A 19,153-nucleotide genomic window follows, 5' to 3' on the forward strand; every position below is an offset into this window, starting at 1 on the left:
ATGCTCTCTCTCTTTCAAATAAATAAATAAAATCTTGAAAGAAAGAGAGAGAGAAAGAGGAGTAGGTCAGAAAGGAGATATATGAAACTGTGGGGTGGGACCAGGAGAGTAAAACATATTTCAGACAGAGGAAACATATATGTGAAGGCTCAGAGATGAGAGAAAGCATGGTGCATTAAAGCCATCACAGAACTCTTGGTGTGGTATATGGAGAAACATAGCAAGTGAAGTTTGGGAGTAAGATGGATTTTAGACAAAGCAATCTGACTACAGAGTAGAATGGGATTGGAGATGGGGGTAAGAACTGAGCTATCATAGTTCAGGTGGGAGAGAACTTAAATTAGGATAGAGATAATGAGAATAGGGAGGCATGGGTGAATTCAAGATTTTTAGGTGACACAGTCTCTAGATTATGCATAGTAAGGGAGCAGTCGAGGATTTCTGGCTCAGGCAGCTGAGTAGGTGGATGAAGTCATTCATGGAAACTGGAAACACTGAAAAAACTGTAGGTACTTGAATTAACCAAGTGGGCTTATCTAGTATTCAGCGAGATGTATTGGTTTGTAACTCGAAAGAAAAATCTTGGCTGGAAATACAGTTTGGGAAATCATCAACTATAGTAGGCAATTTAGGTCCTGGGGTAGCTGAGGTTTCCCAGGGAGTATGAGGAAAAGCCCTGGAAAGGAAGTCTTCCTTCCAGTAAATATTTAATACTGGAACTACCACTTCATGGTTTCTTCTTTAATTCTTTCTACGTTATTTGCCCACAATTTGGAGTAAGTGGAGATGTACATTGGCATAGAAATTTTTGGCAAACAGGATCAGAAGGTTGCAATAGCTTTTACAGCATACTGACAAAGGTTTACAGAGCGTGTGGTAGCAGAGTGAAGTGCTTGCTGTTGAGATGACTTGGGATCAATTGCCGGAAAAACAAGGTCAAGAGCGGTTGCTTCCATGTGCACGAAAAGCAATTCCTAGATGATGGCTAAAATCGGCTGGCAGGATTTGGGGGGTTAGATTCGACCTGAACCTGTTGTCATGGAGATGAGGCGGCTATAAATTGGCCGAGTGAGAGTATTCAGAAGGGAGACTAACAATCAAAAGACTAAAGAAAGAGATGCCGAAAAAGTGAGTTACGTGGAATTAGACAGGAAGGTTAAAACACGCCGCGGTACCCGGGCAGGGAGATAGTACCGCCTAGGGCTGGCTGAGTTTGGTTTTCGTGTCATTTGTACACAAAGGGGAACAGAACCCTCCTCACCGGAAGCAGAACCTCTGCCCTCTGGGGCATTACACATTCCTCCGCGCCGGAAGAGTGTGTTCCCCTGAGCTCCGGCAGTTTTCCTCTCAGCAATCTCTTTCCTAAAGGAACGTTCGTGGAACCTCCGGGGTCTGCCGCTTGAAGCCGTCGGACAGCGCAGAACTATCGCAGACAAGGAGATTAGGAACCACACCCGGCTGCCGGCAAAGGGAGGAAGAAGAAAGGCCCTACGACGAGGCGTCGCGTTGCTGCGGAGGGATTTTGTTTCTGTGGTGGCGGAGGGATTTGACAGTACCTTAACTTCCGGAAAAGTCCTGACCCAGAGAGGAAAAACCCCGAAGGAAACAATAACAAACGAGAAGAGGAAGCGATTGTGGGGTTCCTGTGTTGAGCAGTTCTTGTCCGAGAAGATGAGCTTTGGCCGCTGTCAAGAGACGTGAGAGGGTTCGGAGGGCTTCAGCCAGCCTTTCTCCACCTGTTCCCCGCCTCCTCCCCCCCGGGGGTCCTCCGGGTATTGCCATGGCAGGCGTGGGGTCGGGGGGCTACGCGGCGGAGTTTGTGCCACCTCCCGAGTGCCCAGTCTTTGAGCCCAGCTGGGAGGAATTCACGGATCCGCTCAGCTTTATCGGCCGCATCCGGCCTCTGGCGGAAAAAACCGGCATCTGCAAAATCCGACCGCCCAAGGTACCGGAGTCCGAGGAGAGAGGGCAGGGAGAGTGCTTTAATTTTACTTTTCGGGTCCTTCTGCCCTTTCATATTTACTCTCTTGTTTCTCAACAACTAGAAGCTAAGTTTCTCGATGTTCTTGCCTTGATTTCTTTTGCAGGTTTTATGTGATAGGCACGTCTAAACGCGAGAGTGGTGTCCAGGGGCCTTTCCGCCTAGAACTTGGGAGCTGGTACTTCTCTTCTTGATTGTAGGCAGGGGTAACAAAAGACTTCAGGCCTTTCGTTGGCCGAGATGGCGTTTGAAGTGTTAGGGCATGACACTTCTTACCCTCCTGTATTGTGCTCTCTCATTATGGTGCTATAGTAAAAACTGCCCTTGCATTTACTTTTTTCTTTTTATCCAAGTTCTATTAGTGCTTAATTTATTAAATATTTGCAGGCCTCATCTCGAGGGTAAGGTTTCTTAAACGGTAATCTGAGATCTAGTTGTCTCCTAAGATGGTATTTCCAAACAAGAACCCTAGACTCTGTTGCCGCAATGAAAGAGGCTTCCCAGGGGAAAAGGAGAAGCATTTATTTTAGAATTTGGTGGCTTAAGAGGAATTAGTCAACAATAGAGGTGGAAGAAAACGTTGAATCTTTTGACATAAGGAACCGAGATTCAAAGATTTATGAATTGCAATTATTGCAAATTACTGTTCGCCTGTAGGTTTTTATAATCCTCCATCTTTAAAGCAAGGAAAGCCAAGACTACGCCTTTGGGGGAATTAGTGCCCCAAGAGGTTGTGTGATTTGCTCAAGGTCAAAAGGGTTTTTTTCTTTACCCGTTAGACCAGCGTTTTCCAAATGCTATTCTTGGTCCACTTGCACAAGGCTCAACCAGATGCTTGTTAAAATGCATATCTCTAGGCCCCTTTTCAGACTAGAATAAATTTCTGGATGTGGAAGTTCTATAATGTGCTTTTCCAGCACGTATTCTTAGATGATGCTCAGTGCACAATAAAGTTTGTGAACTATTGCCTTCCGCGCTTCTTAAAAGGACTCCTTGCTTTGTGTTTTGTTTACTAATCAGAATAAAAGATGAAGTACTGTTTTCCGTGTTGCATTTTAAAAAGTGTCTGCTCTCACCACAGACAACCACAAGTGGTGGGCACCCTAGAGAATAAGGAGAGTTTAAGATAGGAGGGAGGAGCAGGAGCTAATTTAGCACCTACAGAGTATTTCACTTAATATTCTTTGAAACCTTAGTGGGTAAATAACATCTAATTTTACAGATGAGACAAGTCGGAATAAGTTACATAACTTATCAAATGTATGATCTTGGGTGAGTGGCAAGGTAGATTTTGAACCTAGATCAGTCTGTTTGATTCTAAAACCCAGACACGCTGCTAAACCTGTTTGTGCTTAATGAATCCGGTTAAGATTTATAAATTGTTAATCACAGGCAAAAGATTAAAAACTGATTGCTATGTAATTGATGGGATGTGCATTGCCATCTTCCTAAAGCTTCGTTTAACTGTTTAGCTATCAAAATTACTTAATACTGGCAAAACTTGAAGACTGAAGTTTTTCCTAAACCATATTTTTATCTCCTGTCTTGCCTTTATGAAGTAGAAATTGTATTAGGGTACCTTCAGGTAAAAAAAGTGTGTGTATGTGTATGTATGTGTGTATATATGTGTGTGTGTGTGTGTATATGCCTTTTATTACTAAAAGATTGAAATAATATAGCTTTTCTTTGTATGTTATATTATTATTAAAAATAAATCTTGTTTATAAGCAGAATTTAATTTCAATATTGGTGAAGTTCTTTAGTTTCCAAGATAAGAAAATTTTTTTGACTACTTCTCACATTTTTAGGTAGATTTACTCTTATTTAGGCCAAATCAAAATACGTTTTCTAGAACCCTACTTGAATTGTGCTATCATTTCAGTATACCACGGCTCCAATCTGGAAATTGCCCTTGTTCTGTGGATTTGCTTACTTTTTTTTTTTTTTTAAATATTTGGATGCTGAGAAACCAGGCTTTGAACAAAACATTTATGTAACATAGACTGTGAAGTGCTGTGTCACATTACACATGAACAAAAAAAGATTATATATGTATTATATAAGTACTTCAAAAAATTATATAAATACTTTAAAAAATTACTTTTTAATCCTCAGTTTTACCCTTTATAGTTTCTTTCAGATTCTGTTTTGTTTTTAATTTGGTAAACTTAGATGTTTATTAGACACTGTTGTGATACATGAGTTCACTGCATTCCACTTGAGTGATTGGGGAAAACATAAATGTGGCTTATAAATAATGGGACTGGTGCAATTTGAGGAGGATTTATAGGTAAAATAATTTTAATAATGGAATATGAGAGATGAGTGATTGGAGATAAGTAATATTGAAAATATCTCATCTGAAAAATACTACTCTATTTCTACAATGAAAAATACTTAAAGTTGACTTGTTTTCATTATGATTTATGGCTATTCATCCCCTTAAACTAAGGGAGTGAATAATGCGTTCTTTGCTTATACATCAGTATGTTTAAAAAATATATATATATATTTATATATGTATATATTTCTATTTAGGATTGGCAACCTCCATTTGCATGTGAAGTAAAAAGTTTTCGTTTCACTCCCAGAGTCCAGCGCCTGAATGAACTTGAGGTGAGTGTTACATCAAGATTTCTTCCTCCTGATTCATTCTTTTTTTTTTTTTTTTTTTAGATTTTATTTTTTTATTTATTTGACAGAGAGAGAGATCACAAGTAGGCAGAGAGGCAGGCAGCGAGAGAGGGGGAAGCAGGCTCCCTGCTGAGAGAAAGCCCAATGCGGGACTCGATCCCAGGACCCTGAGATCATGACCTGAGCTGAAGGCAGAGGCTTAACCCACTGAGCCACTCAGGCGCCCTCCTCCTGATTCATTCTTAATGTCGGGCTCTAGCCGAGAACTTTGAGCAACTCATGTACCAGGCTTAGAATTAATGTTAGTTGGGATTGAATGGAAGGAGGTTTCTTCTTCTTTTCCCTTTTCATTTTTTTTTCTCCTCTCCCTCCTTCCTTCCCTCCCTCCATCCCTCCTTCCTTTCCTTTCTTCCTTATTAAATAGGATCCACTTCTGGGGTGGAGCCCTACATGGGGCTTGAACCCACAACCTTGAGATCAAGACCTGGGCTGAGATCAAATTGTAAAAAGTAGTTGTTAACAGTTTTTTTTTCACTTAACTGGGACTACGGAAAACACTCTCTAGCTATGTGTTTCATAGTGGAAATATCCATTGCTTACCTGCAGAGACCTGGAATTCTTTTTTTCTTTTAAATTTTGAGATCCTGAAATTCTAACTTCTACTTCCTTTAGCACTTAATATTCTACTAAAATTTTATGTTAATGTTGAAAGATTCTCTCTTGGGGTCTTGGAAGAGTATGTTTTAATATTTTATGAAAGGTTTTCAGTGCTCGCTTCGGCAGCACATATACTAAGAAAGGTTTTCAAAGGTTATTTTTAGCTTTAACAGAACTTTTCCAAGACTGTTAATCTGATTTATTAACATGTCTCTTTAAGTATTACTGGTCTCTCTTAAATTTTCTAGATTGAAATCTATTTAAATATTGCTGTTATACCTCTCTGCTGGGTTGTTGAAAGATATTTCAGTGTAGTAGAAAAGTGTTTCAGAGTACAAAAGAGAAATCTTACCTAGCTGAGGCTTTAATATGTCATGGTGAAGTTTTTTTTTCCTCTTGATGTTTCTGAGACATTTATTTTCTGGGATTTTAATCCTTTTTTCCCCTTAGTCTCTTGTAATTAGATACATGAAGGATTTTAATATCAGTAGGGTGGAGAATTGCTGTATCTGAGGTAGGCATATTTTCTATGGATGAGATGATAGAATGCTTAAAAACAGAATAATCCAATTTACTACATTTTCTGGTTAGCTAAAAGTTAAGCCAACTATTACAAAAAAATTGCTTTGGTTTATAAAATATAAGAACATTTCTAATATATTAGAGTGATTTTTGGCCTTAGTGAATAAAGTTTATTACAAGCGTTTTGTTTCTTTATTGGGGGTTGGGCTAAGCAATAATGAGGTCTTTGGATTTCTTTAGAAAAATGAGTACCTTTGTTAAGTAAAGCTGATTTATTTTCAATCATAATTTAGTTCCTAATTCTGGTTTCTGTTTTCTAATAATCTTAGGCAATGACCAGAGTGAGACTGGACTTCTTGGATCAATTAGCAAAATTTTGGGAACTCCAAGGATCTACTTTGAAGATTCCAGTGGTGGAGAGAAAAATCCTGGATCTGTATGCTTTGAGCAAGGTGAGGCTTGTACTTGATTTAGAAATTGGAACAGAGGGTGCCTGGGTGGCTCAGTGGGTTAAGCCGCTGCTTTTGGCTCAGGTCATGATCTCAGGGTCCTGGGATCGAGTCCCGTGTCGGGCTCTCTGCTCGGCAGGGAGCCTGCTTCCCTTCCTCTCTCTCTGCCTGCCTCTCTGCCTACTTGTGATCTCTCTCTGTCAAATAAATAAATAAAATCTTTAAAAAAAAAAAAAAAAGAAATTGGAGCAGATGCTAATGAATCTATGAAATTAGGAATTTCTAATAAACTTGATGGAAAACATTCCTTCCTGGGCAGGATTTGTGTGTTTGACCATGAAATGTAAATGAAAAATTTTGAAATTATCTTTAAAATTATTTTATAATTTATAGTAAGATTTAACAAATTTAGGGACTCCTGGGTGGCCCAGTGGGTGAAGCTATTGCCTTCGGCTCAGGTCATGATCCCGGGGTCCTGGCATCGAGTCCCACATGGCAGGGAACCTGCTTCTCCCTCTGCCTGCTGCTCCCCCTGCTTGTGCTCGCTCGCTCTTTTCTCTCTGACAAAGAAATAAAAATCTTAAAAAAAAAAAAAGATTTAACATATTTAATGGCAAATTAGTAGGCTCTGTGATAATCAATATGCAAGAGAAATGATGCCAATCTGTTAATATTATCTTGTGTTGAGTGTATAATGTTTTTTGTTGACCTTGTCATCTGTTTTCTGTTTCTTAATTGAAAATTTGTTACATTAAAAGAAATTCACATCATCATTCTCATGTGTGATATGAATCCATTGTATTAATAGCTATAAGTAGTGTTAATGGGTAACTGAAGCCAGCATTATCCAGAATGAGTAAGAGTTGAAAACTTAAGAGGGAAGAGTTTAGATTAATTTTTACCTAAACATGTTAATTTTGTAACATTTTATTTCCTAACGTGAAAAGAACTAACTGATCTGCAGCAGCATTTAAATTACCTTGAAAAATGGGGCACCTGGGTGGCTCAGTGGGTTGGGCCTCTGCCTTCGGCTCAGGTCATGATCTCGGGGTCCTGGGATTGAGCCCTGCATCGGGCTCTCTGCTCACAAGGGAGCCTGCTTCCTCCTCTCTCTCTGTCTCCCTCTCTGCCTACTTGTGATCTCTGTCAAATAAATAAAATCTTAAAAAAAAAATTACCTTGAAAACATGTTTTGTTGATATAGAAATAAAAATATATGATCCTTCTGATTTGTGAGTGAAGATAGCTTGATTATCTGAGGAACTTTGAAAATATCTTTCTGTGTGGTCTTTCATATCCTCTGATACATTGCTTTGAAATAAAATTGTTACTCAAATTATAGAGTTAATTTTGGAGATTTCATTTTCAAGGGAAAACAAGACAAACATATTTAAGCTATTTTTTGTGATACATTTTAAATTTAGTGTCAGGTTAGAATGCTGTAAAACAATTTTTTTAAAGATTTTATTTATTTATTTGACAGATACACAACGAGAGAGAGAGAACACAAGCAGGGGGAGTGGGAAAGGGCGAATCAGGCTTTCTGCCAAGCAGGGAGCCCAATGCGGGGCACGATCACAGAACCCTGGTATCCTGACCTGAGCCGAAGGCAGACGCTTAACGACTGAGCCACCCAGGCGCCCCACTTTAAAAATTTTATATTAAATTTTATACTGAAACTTAAAAGATTTGGCTGGTAGCTGGTTATCATCTCTGGAGTTTGTGTTATTATAGACATGATTTTGAAACACTTTGCTTTCCACTGCTTTATAATGGGAAACAAATTTTCACTCATCAGTCTGAGTCATTAAATTCTCATTTTGATGGTTTCCTTGTTGATTAAATTATAATTTTGTCTTACTATTTTTAATAATAAAAAGTGTTACTTGGAATGTCTATAATTTAATGGAGTTTTAAAATTATCAATTACTGTTTACAATCAGTGCAGCAAGGAACATTCATTCTAGCCCTTAAAAACCTTTTTGGTTGGGTGCCTGGGTGGCTCGGTTGGTTGAGTGGCTGCGTTCGGCTCTGGTCAATCCTAGGGTCCTGGGATCAGAATCCACATTGGGCTCCCAGCGCAGCCGAGAGCCTGGTTCTTCCTCTCCCTCTGCCTGCTGCTCTGCCTACTTGTGCATGGTCTCTCTCTCTTTCTGTCAAATAAATAAATAAAATCTTCAAAAACAACAAACAACTTTTTTGGTCAGTGTAATATTTTGTAAAATATCAGGCTTAAAATAAAAACTAACATTCTTCCTCTCCACCTCTCCACTCCCATTCCCAGTCCTCAGAACTAATTACTTTCAATTCTTTTAGCTGTTTCTGATTTAGATCCTTATATTTCCAAATAATGTACTCATGCTAGCTCTTCACTTTTCAGTTTTAAATATTATACACTGATTTTCTACTGTTAGAGATGGAGAGTGGGTGTAAGAAACCTAAATCCTTTCTTACTGCCCCTGTTCTATTCTAGTGTAGTTAGATCAAATTTTTTTTTTAAACCCCCAAATCAAGAGTTGCATGCTCCATGAACTGAGCCAGCCAAGTGTCCTAGATTAGTTCTTTATTAATCAAAATTTATTAGTTTGCCTGTAAATACAAATATTATTTGTACCTGAGCCTTATAGTATGCTATGATTGTTTTCCTTATACCAATTTTTATTTTCCTTGGAGTTAATAATCACCCTCCCTGTGGTCATTTTGTAAGTTTTCTTTGTAACCATCAAAAATTTATTTTCAGATTTTCCAGCAGCAGTATAAATCTTTCCACATGATTTACCTGTCAGGTAATCTATTAGTTTCATTTTCTTCTTGGGGCCATTCCTTTGGAGCTCTTTTTTCCTGCTCCAATCCATATTCCTTGTTTTTTAAGGTCAGCTGTCAGCTTGGAACCTCCTGTTGCTGTTACTGTTCTGGGAACTCCCTTTCCCTCTCCCCTTATTTCAAGTGCATATTACTTGGTTTCCTCCTATTTTGGTGAAGCATTTCTTCTGTTAGTTTCATGAAGAAGATGAATGAAATATAAATTTTTTGCTCATCTCAAAGTGTTGTACTCTTACACTTTAGTGTTTAGAAGTCTAAATTTTAAATTGTTTTCCTTTAATATTTTGAAAGCTTTACTCCATAATCTTTCCGCCTTTAGTGTTGCTGTTGAGAAGAATGATGCTAAATTAATTCTTGTTCCTTCCTATGTGGCTTTCTTTTTCTTGAGGATGCAGAATCTAATCTTTATTCCCAGTGCCTTGAGATTTCACAGTGGTATATGCATTAGTATGTGTTTTTCATTTATACATACATGTTTGTTTAGTTATTTATTGTTTTGCTTTTTATCACATTTTTAAACAGTTAACAGGTGGACATCATATGTTCCTTGATGTTTCATCTTTGTTCATCTGTCATCTTTATTTATTTTTATTTTATTTTTTTTTAAAAAAGATTTTTTATTTATTTGACAGAGAGAGAGATCACAAGTAGGCAGAGAGGCAGGCAGAGAGATAGGAGGAAGCAGGCTCCCTGCTGAGCAGAGAGCCGATGCGGGGCTCGATCCCAGGACCTGAGATCATGACCTGAGCCGAAGGCAGAGGCTTTAACCCACTGAGCCACCCAGGTGCCCCGTCATCTGTCATCTTTAAAATGAAAGTCTAGAACCTTCACTAATTTAAAGTCCAGCTGAACATTTCATAATGAACAAAGTTTAATAAAATTTACATTTTATTTAAAAAAATTTTTTATTAACATATAATGTATTATTTGCCCCAGGGGTACACGTCTGTGAATTACACACTTCACAGCACTCACCATAGCACATACCCTCCCCAGTGTCTGTAACCCAACCACCCTCTCCCTACCACCCCCCCAGCAACCCTGTTTGGTTTGTGAGATTAAGAGTCTCTTACGGTTGTCTCCCTCCTGATCCCATCTTGTTTCTTATTTTCCTTCCCTACCCCCCAAACCCCCTATGTTGCCTCTCAGATTCCTCATATCAGGGAGATCATAGGATAATTGTCTGTCTCTGACTTATTTCGCTCAGCATAATACCCTCTAGTTCCATCCACATCATTGAAAAAGGCCAAGATTTCATTTCTTTTGATGGCTACATAGTATTCCATTATATATATATACCACATCTTCTTTATCCATTCATCTGTTGATGGACATCTTCCTCTATTTTAGTTTGGCTATTGTGGACATTACTGCTATAAACATTCGGGTGCACGTGCCCCTTCGGATCACTACACTTGTATCTTTAGGGTAAATACCCAGTAGTGCAACTGCTGGGTTGTAGGGTAGCTCTATTTTCAACTTTTTTGAGTAATCTCCATGCTGTTTTCCAGAGTGGCCGTACCAGCTTGCATTCCCACCAGCAGTGTAGGAGGGTTCTCCTTTCTCTGCATCCTCACCAGCATTTGTCATTTCCTGACTTGTTAATGTTAGTCATTCTGACTGGTGTGAGGTGGTATCTCATTGTGGTTTTAATTTGTATTATCCTGATGCCAAGTGATGTGGAGCACTTTTCATGTGTCTGTTGGCCATCTGGATGTCTTTTTGCAGAAATGTCTATTCACGTCCTCTGCCCGTTTCTTGATTGGATTATTTGTTCTTTGGGTGTTGAGTTTGATAAGTTCTTTATAGATTTTGGATACTAGCCCTTTATCTGATAATGTTGTTTGCAAAAATCTTTTCCCATTCTGTCGGTTGTCTTTTGGTTTTGTTGACTGTTTTCCTTTGATGTGCAAAAGCTTTTGATCTTGATGAAGTCCCAGTAGTTCATTTTTGCCCTTGCTTCCCTTGCCTTTGGTGATGTTTCTAGGAAGAAGTTGCTGCAGTTGAGGTGGAAGAGGTTGCTGCCTGTGTTGTCCTCAAGGATTTTGATGGATTCCTTTCTCACATTGAGGTCTTTAATCCATTTGGAATCTTTTTTTTTTTTTTTTTAAGATTTTATTTATTTGACAGAGAGATCACAAGCAGGCAGAGAGGCAGGCAGAGAGAGAGGAGGAAGCAGGCTCCCTGCTGAGCAGAGAGCCCGATGCGGAGCTCGATCCCAGGACTCTGAGATCATGACCTGAGCCGAAGGCAGCGGCTTAACCCACTGAGCCACCCAGGCGCCCCTAGAATCTATTTTTGTGTGTGGTATAAGGAAATGGTCCAGTTTCATTTTTCTGCATGTGGCTGTCCAATTTTCCCAACACCATTTGTTGAAGAGACTGTCTTTTTTCCATTGGACATTCTTTCCTGCTTTGTTGAAGATTAGTTGACCATAGAGTTGAGGGTCTATTTCTGGGCTCTCTATTCTGTTCCATTGATCTATGTGTCTGTTTTTGTGCCAGTACCATACCGTCTTGATGATGACAGATTTGTAATAGAGCTTAAGTCTGGAATTGTGATGCCACCAACTTTGGCTTTCTTTTTCAACATTCCTCTGGCTATTCGAGGTCTTTTCTGGTTCCATATAAATTTTAGGATTGTTTGTTCCATTACTTTGAAAAAAATTGGTGGTATTTTGATAGGGATTGCATTAAACATGTAGATTGTTTTAGGTAGCGTAGACATTTCCAATTCATGAGCATGGACCTTTTTTCCATTTCTTTGTGTCCTCCTCAATTTTTTTCATGAATACTTTATAGTTTTCTGAGTACAGATTCTTTGCCTCTTTGGTTAGGTTTATTCCTAGGTATCTTATGGTTTTGGGTGCTATTGTAAATGGGATTGACTCCTTAATTTCTCTTTCTTCTGTCTTGCTGTTGGTGTAAAGAAATGCAACTGATTTCTGTGCATTGATGGATATATCCTGATGCTTTACTGAATTCCTGTACAAGTTCTAGCAGGTTTGGAGTGGAGTCTTTTGGGTTTTCCACATAAAGTATCACATAATCTGCAAAGAGTCATAGTTTGACTTCTTCTTTGCCAATTTGGATGCCTTTAATTTCTTTTTGTTGTCTGATTGCTGAGGCTAGGACTTCTATTACTATGTTGAATAGCAGTGGTGATAATGGACATCCCTCCTGTGTTCCTGACCTTAGTGGAAAAGCTCTCAGTTCTCCATTTAGAATGATATTCTCTGTGGGTTTTTCATAGATGGCTTTGATGATATTGAGGAATGTACCCTCTTTCCCTACCCTGTGAAGAGTTTTGTTCAAGAAAGGATGCTGTACTTTGTCAAATGCTTTTTTAGCATCTATTGGGAGTATCATATGATTCTTGTTCTTTCTTTTATTAATATATTGTGTCACATTGATTTGTGGATGTTGAACCAACCTTGCAGCTCTGGAATAAAGCCTACTTGGTCGTGGTGAATAATCCTTTTAATGTACTGTTGGATTCTGTTGGCTAGTATTTTGGTGAGAATTTTTGCATCAGTGTTCATCAAGGATATTGGTCTGTAACTCTCTTTTTTGATGGGGTCTTTGTCTGGTTTTGGGATCAAGTACGGTTTATTTTTGTCAAAGTGTTTATGAAGTTTATTGTAAGTAGGGTCATCATAAGGGAATTTGTGAATCATTCCAGTCAGTGATCCTAAGACTTCAGTCTTTTTGCTATCTTTCTCAGTGGCACAACTGCAGGAAACCTTTCCAGGCAAAAGCAAAATTGTGGTAGCCCTCGATCTCAGATCCAATTTTAACTCCATGTAATGTGCCATGTTGTCTTCCTCCATTTATACCCAAACTATTGCTGTCTTCATAGCTTTCCTGTACCTTTCTTTATGAAATCACTTCTGAGGAGAGAATGTTCACTATCTCATTTAATACTTTGATTGCACTTGATAACTTTTCTTCTTTTTTTTTTTAACTTGGTATAGGCACTCAGGCATGTATGTTTAATTCCTTTTTTTTTTTTTTAACAGTAACATATAATGTATTATTTGTTCAAGGGTACAAGACTGTGATTCATCAGTCTAACATGACACCCAGCGCTCACCGCAGCACATACTCTCCCCAATGTCCATCACCCAGCCACCCTATCCGCCCCCCACTCCTTTCCCCACTTGTTAAGTTTTCTTATCTGAACTCGTCTTTGAGGTCTTACAACTTTTCTTGTATTTTTTGTATTCTTTGATAATTATATCTCCCACTTACCTTTTCTCACTTTCTGAACTTTTATTAGTTAAATGTTAGACTGATAACTTGATTCTAGACTATTAGAGTATTTGATCCTAAGTTTGCTTACCTGTTTCTATTAGGTTAGAGTCCCTTCTTTTTTTTTTTTTTTGAATTATTTTTATTAACATACAATGTATTATTTGCCCTAGGGGCACAGGTTTGTGAATCATTAGGCTTACACATTTCACAATGGTTAGAGTTCCTTCTTTTCAGACTCCTGAGAGTAAATCTTTAGTCTTGTCCTGGGGTTAGAGAGCAATAGTTGCCTGGCTGTGCTGACTGGAGGAGGTCTAATTGCTTTTATACAGGTTTTCAACCAGTCCTGTTCTCTGTTTATTGCCGTCTCTGATTTTATTTTATTTTTTTTTTAAGATTTTATTTATTTGACAGAGAGATAGATAGCCCAAACAGGGGGAGTAGCAGGCAGAGAGAGTGGGAGAAACAGGCTCCCTGCTGAGCAAGAATTCCCAACTTGGGGCTCTATCCCAGGACCCTGGGATCATTACCTGAGCTGAAGGCAGATGCTTAACTGACTGATCCACCCAGGTGCCCCGCCATCTCTGATTTTAAAGGGACTGCTGCTTCCATTTCTTAGGCCTTTACAGACTCTGCTTCTCCGTGGCTTTCTTCTGTTGAAGGTGCTTGGTTGGTTTTTGTTCTTGCCTGCTAGATTATCACTTAATGTATCTGCTTTCTCTTGGTCCTATGCCTTTTTGTACCTTAACTATCTTTTCAGCGGAGGCTTGAGAGGGAGGTTTTAAGTAGGAGACTACTACTTAATTCTGTTAAGATTGTCCTCTACTGGCCAGACTTAGTTTTACATTGGATGGAAATTTTCGCCTTGATTGACATTATTTTTTGCTCAAGTTTTGATTGAAGGGCTTGTTTCCATTTTGTTCAGTTTATCTTTGCATGTCATGTACCTTTTTATAGGACATGGCTTACAAGTGATATTTTTCTGGTGATAACGGTGTGATATATTTCATGGTAAAATATTAGGAGTAAATGGTTTTTATATTTTGAAATTATACATGATAATTCTTGAATCTGTCAGCTGAAGAAAAATAAGTGTAAAGTTTTGTGTGTTTTTATAGTATCAGGCCCTGTTAGATTGTTAGAGTGTTATATGCACGAAGACAAAGTCACAGTATTGCTTTCTTTGTGAGATAGTTTTATCTTATTTCTTAGCCGTACTCTGACTGTGCTGGCTGTCATTTTCACAGCTGCATGCCAGTAAGTATCTTAACTGGGTGGTATAGCATGACTTTATCCATGCAGATATATCATTACTAATGGAAATTTAACTTAAGGTGCTTTACATACAAACTAGAATAGTATGTAATGGTGATAAATGTATCGTATAATGAAGACTACTAAGAGAGCTTCTGTTTCTTTTGGACTCTTCCCCACTTGCTTCAACCACATGGCTTCCTTACTGTTCCTCAGACATTTGAGGTATACTTCTGAGATGGAGCCTGCGCTCTGACGGTTCCCTGTATATCTGCTTGGGTAACTCTTTCACCTTGAAGAAGTCTTTGCTCAAATTTCACTTTTATAATGAACTTTTTTTGTGACCATTTGTACTTTGGTTAAACCCTCACGTGTGAGGTCTTTTAACTGCTTTTTAAAGTTTCTTCTAGGGGACTTATCACTTTAAAATTTACATACTATGTTTATTGGGTGTTTTTCCTGGTAGAATATAAGCACCATGAGGGCAGAGATCTTTGTTTTATTCACAGGTGTATCCCAAGCACCCAGAATAGTACCTGACAGTATAGAAGCGCTAGAAAGATGTGAATGAAAGGCATCCTGATTCATGCACTTGTTTCCAGATAGCCCTCTAAAACACCCTTATTGTGTTTTCCTCTACACTACGAGATTGGAAAAATAAACTTTTTTCTTCTTATAATTTTTCCTTGGCAAGTCTTTTTTTAACAGAGACGGCTTCTCTGAGGATGTGCTAAAAGAAGCTAAAGAATTAGAGATATGTTCAACTTTTGTGCATGTGAACTTACGTGTTCCCACCAAGCTTTGAGGGAAATTTTGCTTTGGTATAGGTTCGTTTTTGTGTATAAGAGCACTGTGGAGTACAAGAGCTGAAAACGTTTATTTACAGCATGCACAGACCCCACATGCCTATACACACAGACATAATAACACTGCTAATGTTGACACTGTGCTTATTTTGTCCTGGTGCTTTTCGTGTTTTATTTCATTTTTCTTTATAACTGCCTCATAATAAGGTGTAAGTGCTATTATTAATATTTTAATAATAGGGCTCCAAAGTGCAAATTATGATGTAACTTACCCAAGGTCACACAGTTATTAAGTAGTGAGCTTTGAACTCTGGAAATCTGGCTCCACAGTCCATGTTCTTAGCCTTTTTATACAAAATTATGGTAAAATATGCATAACATAACAGTTAACCGTTTTTTAAGTGTACAATTTAATGACTTCAGGTGCATTCAGAATGTTGTACAACCATCACTACTCTTCATTTCCAGAACTTCCCCTCTCCCTTCAGGCCTCTGGTAAAACCTCTATTCTACTTCCTCTATTAAATTTGTTTATTCTAGGTATTTCATATAAGTAGAATCATATAATATTCATCTTTTTGTGTTTGAGCATAATGTTTTCAAGGATCCATGTTGTCACATGCATTAGTTTCATTCCTTTTTAAGGCTGAATAATATTCCATTATATGTATATATCAGATTTTGCTTATTCATTTCTTGATGGACCTTTGGGTTTTTTCCACCATTGTTACCAGCATTTGAGTATTGTGAGTAAAGCCTCTGTGAACATTGGTTTGCAAGTATCTGTTTAACTCTCTGTTTTTAGTTATTTTGGGTGGAATTGTTGAGTCAGGTAATTCTATGTTTAATTTTCCTTTTAACTTTTTTTAAGTAAGCTTTATGCCCAGTGTGGGGCTTGAACTCACAACCCTGAAATCAAGTTGCATGCTCCACCAACTGAGCCAGCCAGGCACCCTTCTCTTAACTTTTTTGATGAAGAGAAATAGCAGTAGTGTACACTCAAATATTTTTTTGAGTTCAGATAACTATGTCACAGTCCTTTTTATTTTATCATCAGTCACCTGAACACTGCCTGTATTTTAGAGTGTGAGAGATGTACAGTATCAGTTTCTGAAAGATAGAGAACCTTTATATATGTATGTTCTATATAGTGCCTGGTTTGATGTGAGCATTCAGCCAAATTGTTCAATTTATCTTAACTCTTCCTATGTTAATACATTCTGTACTTATGTTTTCTAGTAAGTCTACCACTGTAATCTGATCTTTCCCCATCTTTCCTTTGTAATCTTCCATGTAAAACTTCTTTTGAAAAATTATAGCCTTTTCCAAAATAGTCTCTGAATCCACTGTTTCCTTGACATTTCTGTTAAAATTCTCTAAGTTATTTGGTACATTTCCCAATTTCATTTCCTATGTTTATTTCATGCTATATAACTTACATTATGTTTATGTTTATTTTTGTTGTTTTAATTCTTTTTTTTTTTTTAAAGATTTTATTTATTTATTTGTCAGAGAGAGAGAGGGAGAGAGAGCGAGCACAGGCAGACAGAATGGCAGGCAGAGGCAGAGGGAGAAGCAGGCTCCCTGACGAGCAAGGAGCCCGATGTGGGACCCGATCCCAGGACGCTGGGATCATGACCTGAGCCGAAGGCAGCTGCTTAACCAACTGAGCCACCCAGGCGTCCCTGTTGTTTTAATTCTTATTTTATATTTTGAGTTCCTTATGGATATGGAGTACATAAAACTGTTTAATTCATTGAAAATAGGCACATTAACGTTAGTTAAATAGTAGAGTTTAAAACTTCTGAAAGTCGTTCTTTACTTCATGCTTTAAATGTTGACAAATTTCAATGTCAGGTGTATGTGGAAAGGAAATTAGAAATCTAATTTCTTAAGCTCAGAACAATTTTTCTGTTTAGCAGGCAAGATACAGAGTCAGAATGCATGAATCTGCCTTCTTTTTCTAAATGATTTTTACTTTCTTTTCAGATCGTTGCCAGCAAAGGAGGTTTTGAAATGGTTACAAAAGAGAAGAAATGGTCTAAAGTGGGTAGTCGCTTGGGATATCTGCCAGGAAAAGGAACTGGGTCTCTTTTGAAGTCACATTATGAAAGAATTCTCTACCCATATGAACTTTTCCAGTCTGGTGTCAGCCTTATGGTGAGATGCATCATTTTTTGTTTTCAGGAGTGGATAAATCCAGTCCTCCAAATATGAATGTTAGACTGTGTTCACTGTAACAAGGTAGCAGTTTGCTAAGCATAGAAAGTTAAAAAGGTTTCTCTGGGTACCGAAATTTGGGGTAGCAAGGTGTGGTTTAAAAATTGCAGCTACTTTTGGTGCTTTACAAGATAAAGGTCAATGGGAATGAAGGTGGTTTTCTTATTTATTTGAAATAAATTCTCTTGACTTAAGCTTTTTGAAAAATTCTTCCTCTTGACTTCATGTATTTTTTAAATAGCTTTATTGAGGTTATAATTTGCATACTGTAGAATTCAGTCATTGTAGATACATAGTCAGTAAGCTTTAATAAATTATACATTTATGCAGTAATCACCACAGCTCAGTTTTAGAATATTTCCATCAGCCCAGAAAGTTCCTTTGTGTTTGGTTGTAGTTGTTTCCTGTTCATAACCCCAAACTCAGATAAACATCTGATTTTCTTTCTGGCTCTGTAGTTTTTTGCCTTTGTAGAAATTTCACATAGATGGGATCATACAGTATAATTTTGTGTCTGGCTTCTTTCACTTAGCCTAATGTTTTCAAGGTTCATCTATGTTTTAGCCTGTATTAGTACTTCATTCCTTTTTATGGCTGAATAATAGTCCCTTGTATGGATCTGCCATATTTGTTTATCCATTTACCAGTTGGTGGACAGTTGGATTGTTTCCAGTTTATGGCTATTATGAATAAATGCTATGAATATTCATGTATAAGTCTTTGTGTGGACATATGTTTTCATTTCTCTTGGGTAGATACCTAGGAGTGGAATTGCTGGGTTATATGGTAAGTTTATGTTTAACTTTTTAAGAAACTGCCAAACTGTTTTCCAAAGTGGCTGAACCATTTTACATTCCCACCAGTAATGTAGAGGCTTCCAGTTTCTTCACGTCTTTGCCCACACTTGGTATTGTCAGTTTTTTTGCTTATAGCCATTCTAGTGGGTGTGTAGTGGTATCTCATTGTGGTTTTAATTTTCATTTCTCTAATGACCAGTGGTGTGCATCTTTTCATGTGCATATTAGCCATTTGTATATCTTCTTGATGAAGTGTCTGTTCTGATATTTTTTTTATTGGATTGTTTGTCATCTTACATTTGTTTTAAGAGTTTGCTATGTAGTCTGGATACAAGTCTTTTATTAGGTATATGATTTTACAAATATTCTCTGCTAGTCTGTGGTTTATCTTTTCATTTTTATAATGGTGTCTGTTTGAAGAGTAGTTTATTAATTTCCTTTACCCCCTTTCTATGGATTGTGCTTCTGTTGTCATATTTAAGAAATATTTAAGAAATCTTTTCCTAACCCAAGTCCCCAAAGATACTTTTTTGTTTTCATCTAGTAGTTTTATAGTTTTAGCTTTTATATTTAGGTCTAGATCCATTTTGAGTTTTTTTGTTTGTTTTTTTGTATCTGTAAAGTATGAGGTAAAAGTGTAAGTGCATTTGTGGGGGGAGGGGAAATGTATATGTATATGAATATTCAGTTGTACCAGTATCATATGTTTAAAAGACGACTCCCCTTTTCCTATTGATTTACCTTGGCACCTTTGTTGAAA

General features: G+C 37.7%; 1 protein-coding gene across 1 annotated transcript in view; it reads left to right on the forward strand.

The window, feature by feature from the left end:
* The first annotated feature begins 1,298 nt into the window (after positions 1–1,298).
* LOC111159667 (lysine demethylase 5A) overlaps positions 1,299–19,153 on the forward strand; it is a 100,273-nt gene continuing 82,418 nt past the window's right edge. Inside the window, exons 1-4 of the mRNA XM_022522216.1 lie at positions 1,299–1,945; positions 4,520–4,597; positions 6,124–6,246; positions 17,366–17,536. Of these exons, the coding sequence (XP_022377924.1) occupies positions 1,781–1,945; positions 4,520–4,597; positions 6,124–6,246; positions 17,366–17,536 (537 nt within the window). The 5' untranslated portion in view covers positions 1,299–1,780. The remainder of the gene's footprint in view (positions 1,946–4,519; positions 4,598–6,123; positions 6,247–17,365; positions 17,537–19,153) is intronic.

This window comes from Enhydra lutris, unplaced genomic scaffold (assembly GCF_002288905.1).
Source record: "Enhydra lutris kenyoni isolate GAN:26980312 unplaced genomic scaffold, ASM228890v2 scaffoldscaffold69, whole genome shotgun sequence".
In the NCBI taxonomy this organism is placed as follows: domain Eukaryota; kingdom Metazoa; phylum Chordata; class Mammalia; order Carnivora; family Mustelidae; genus Enhydra; species Enhydra lutris.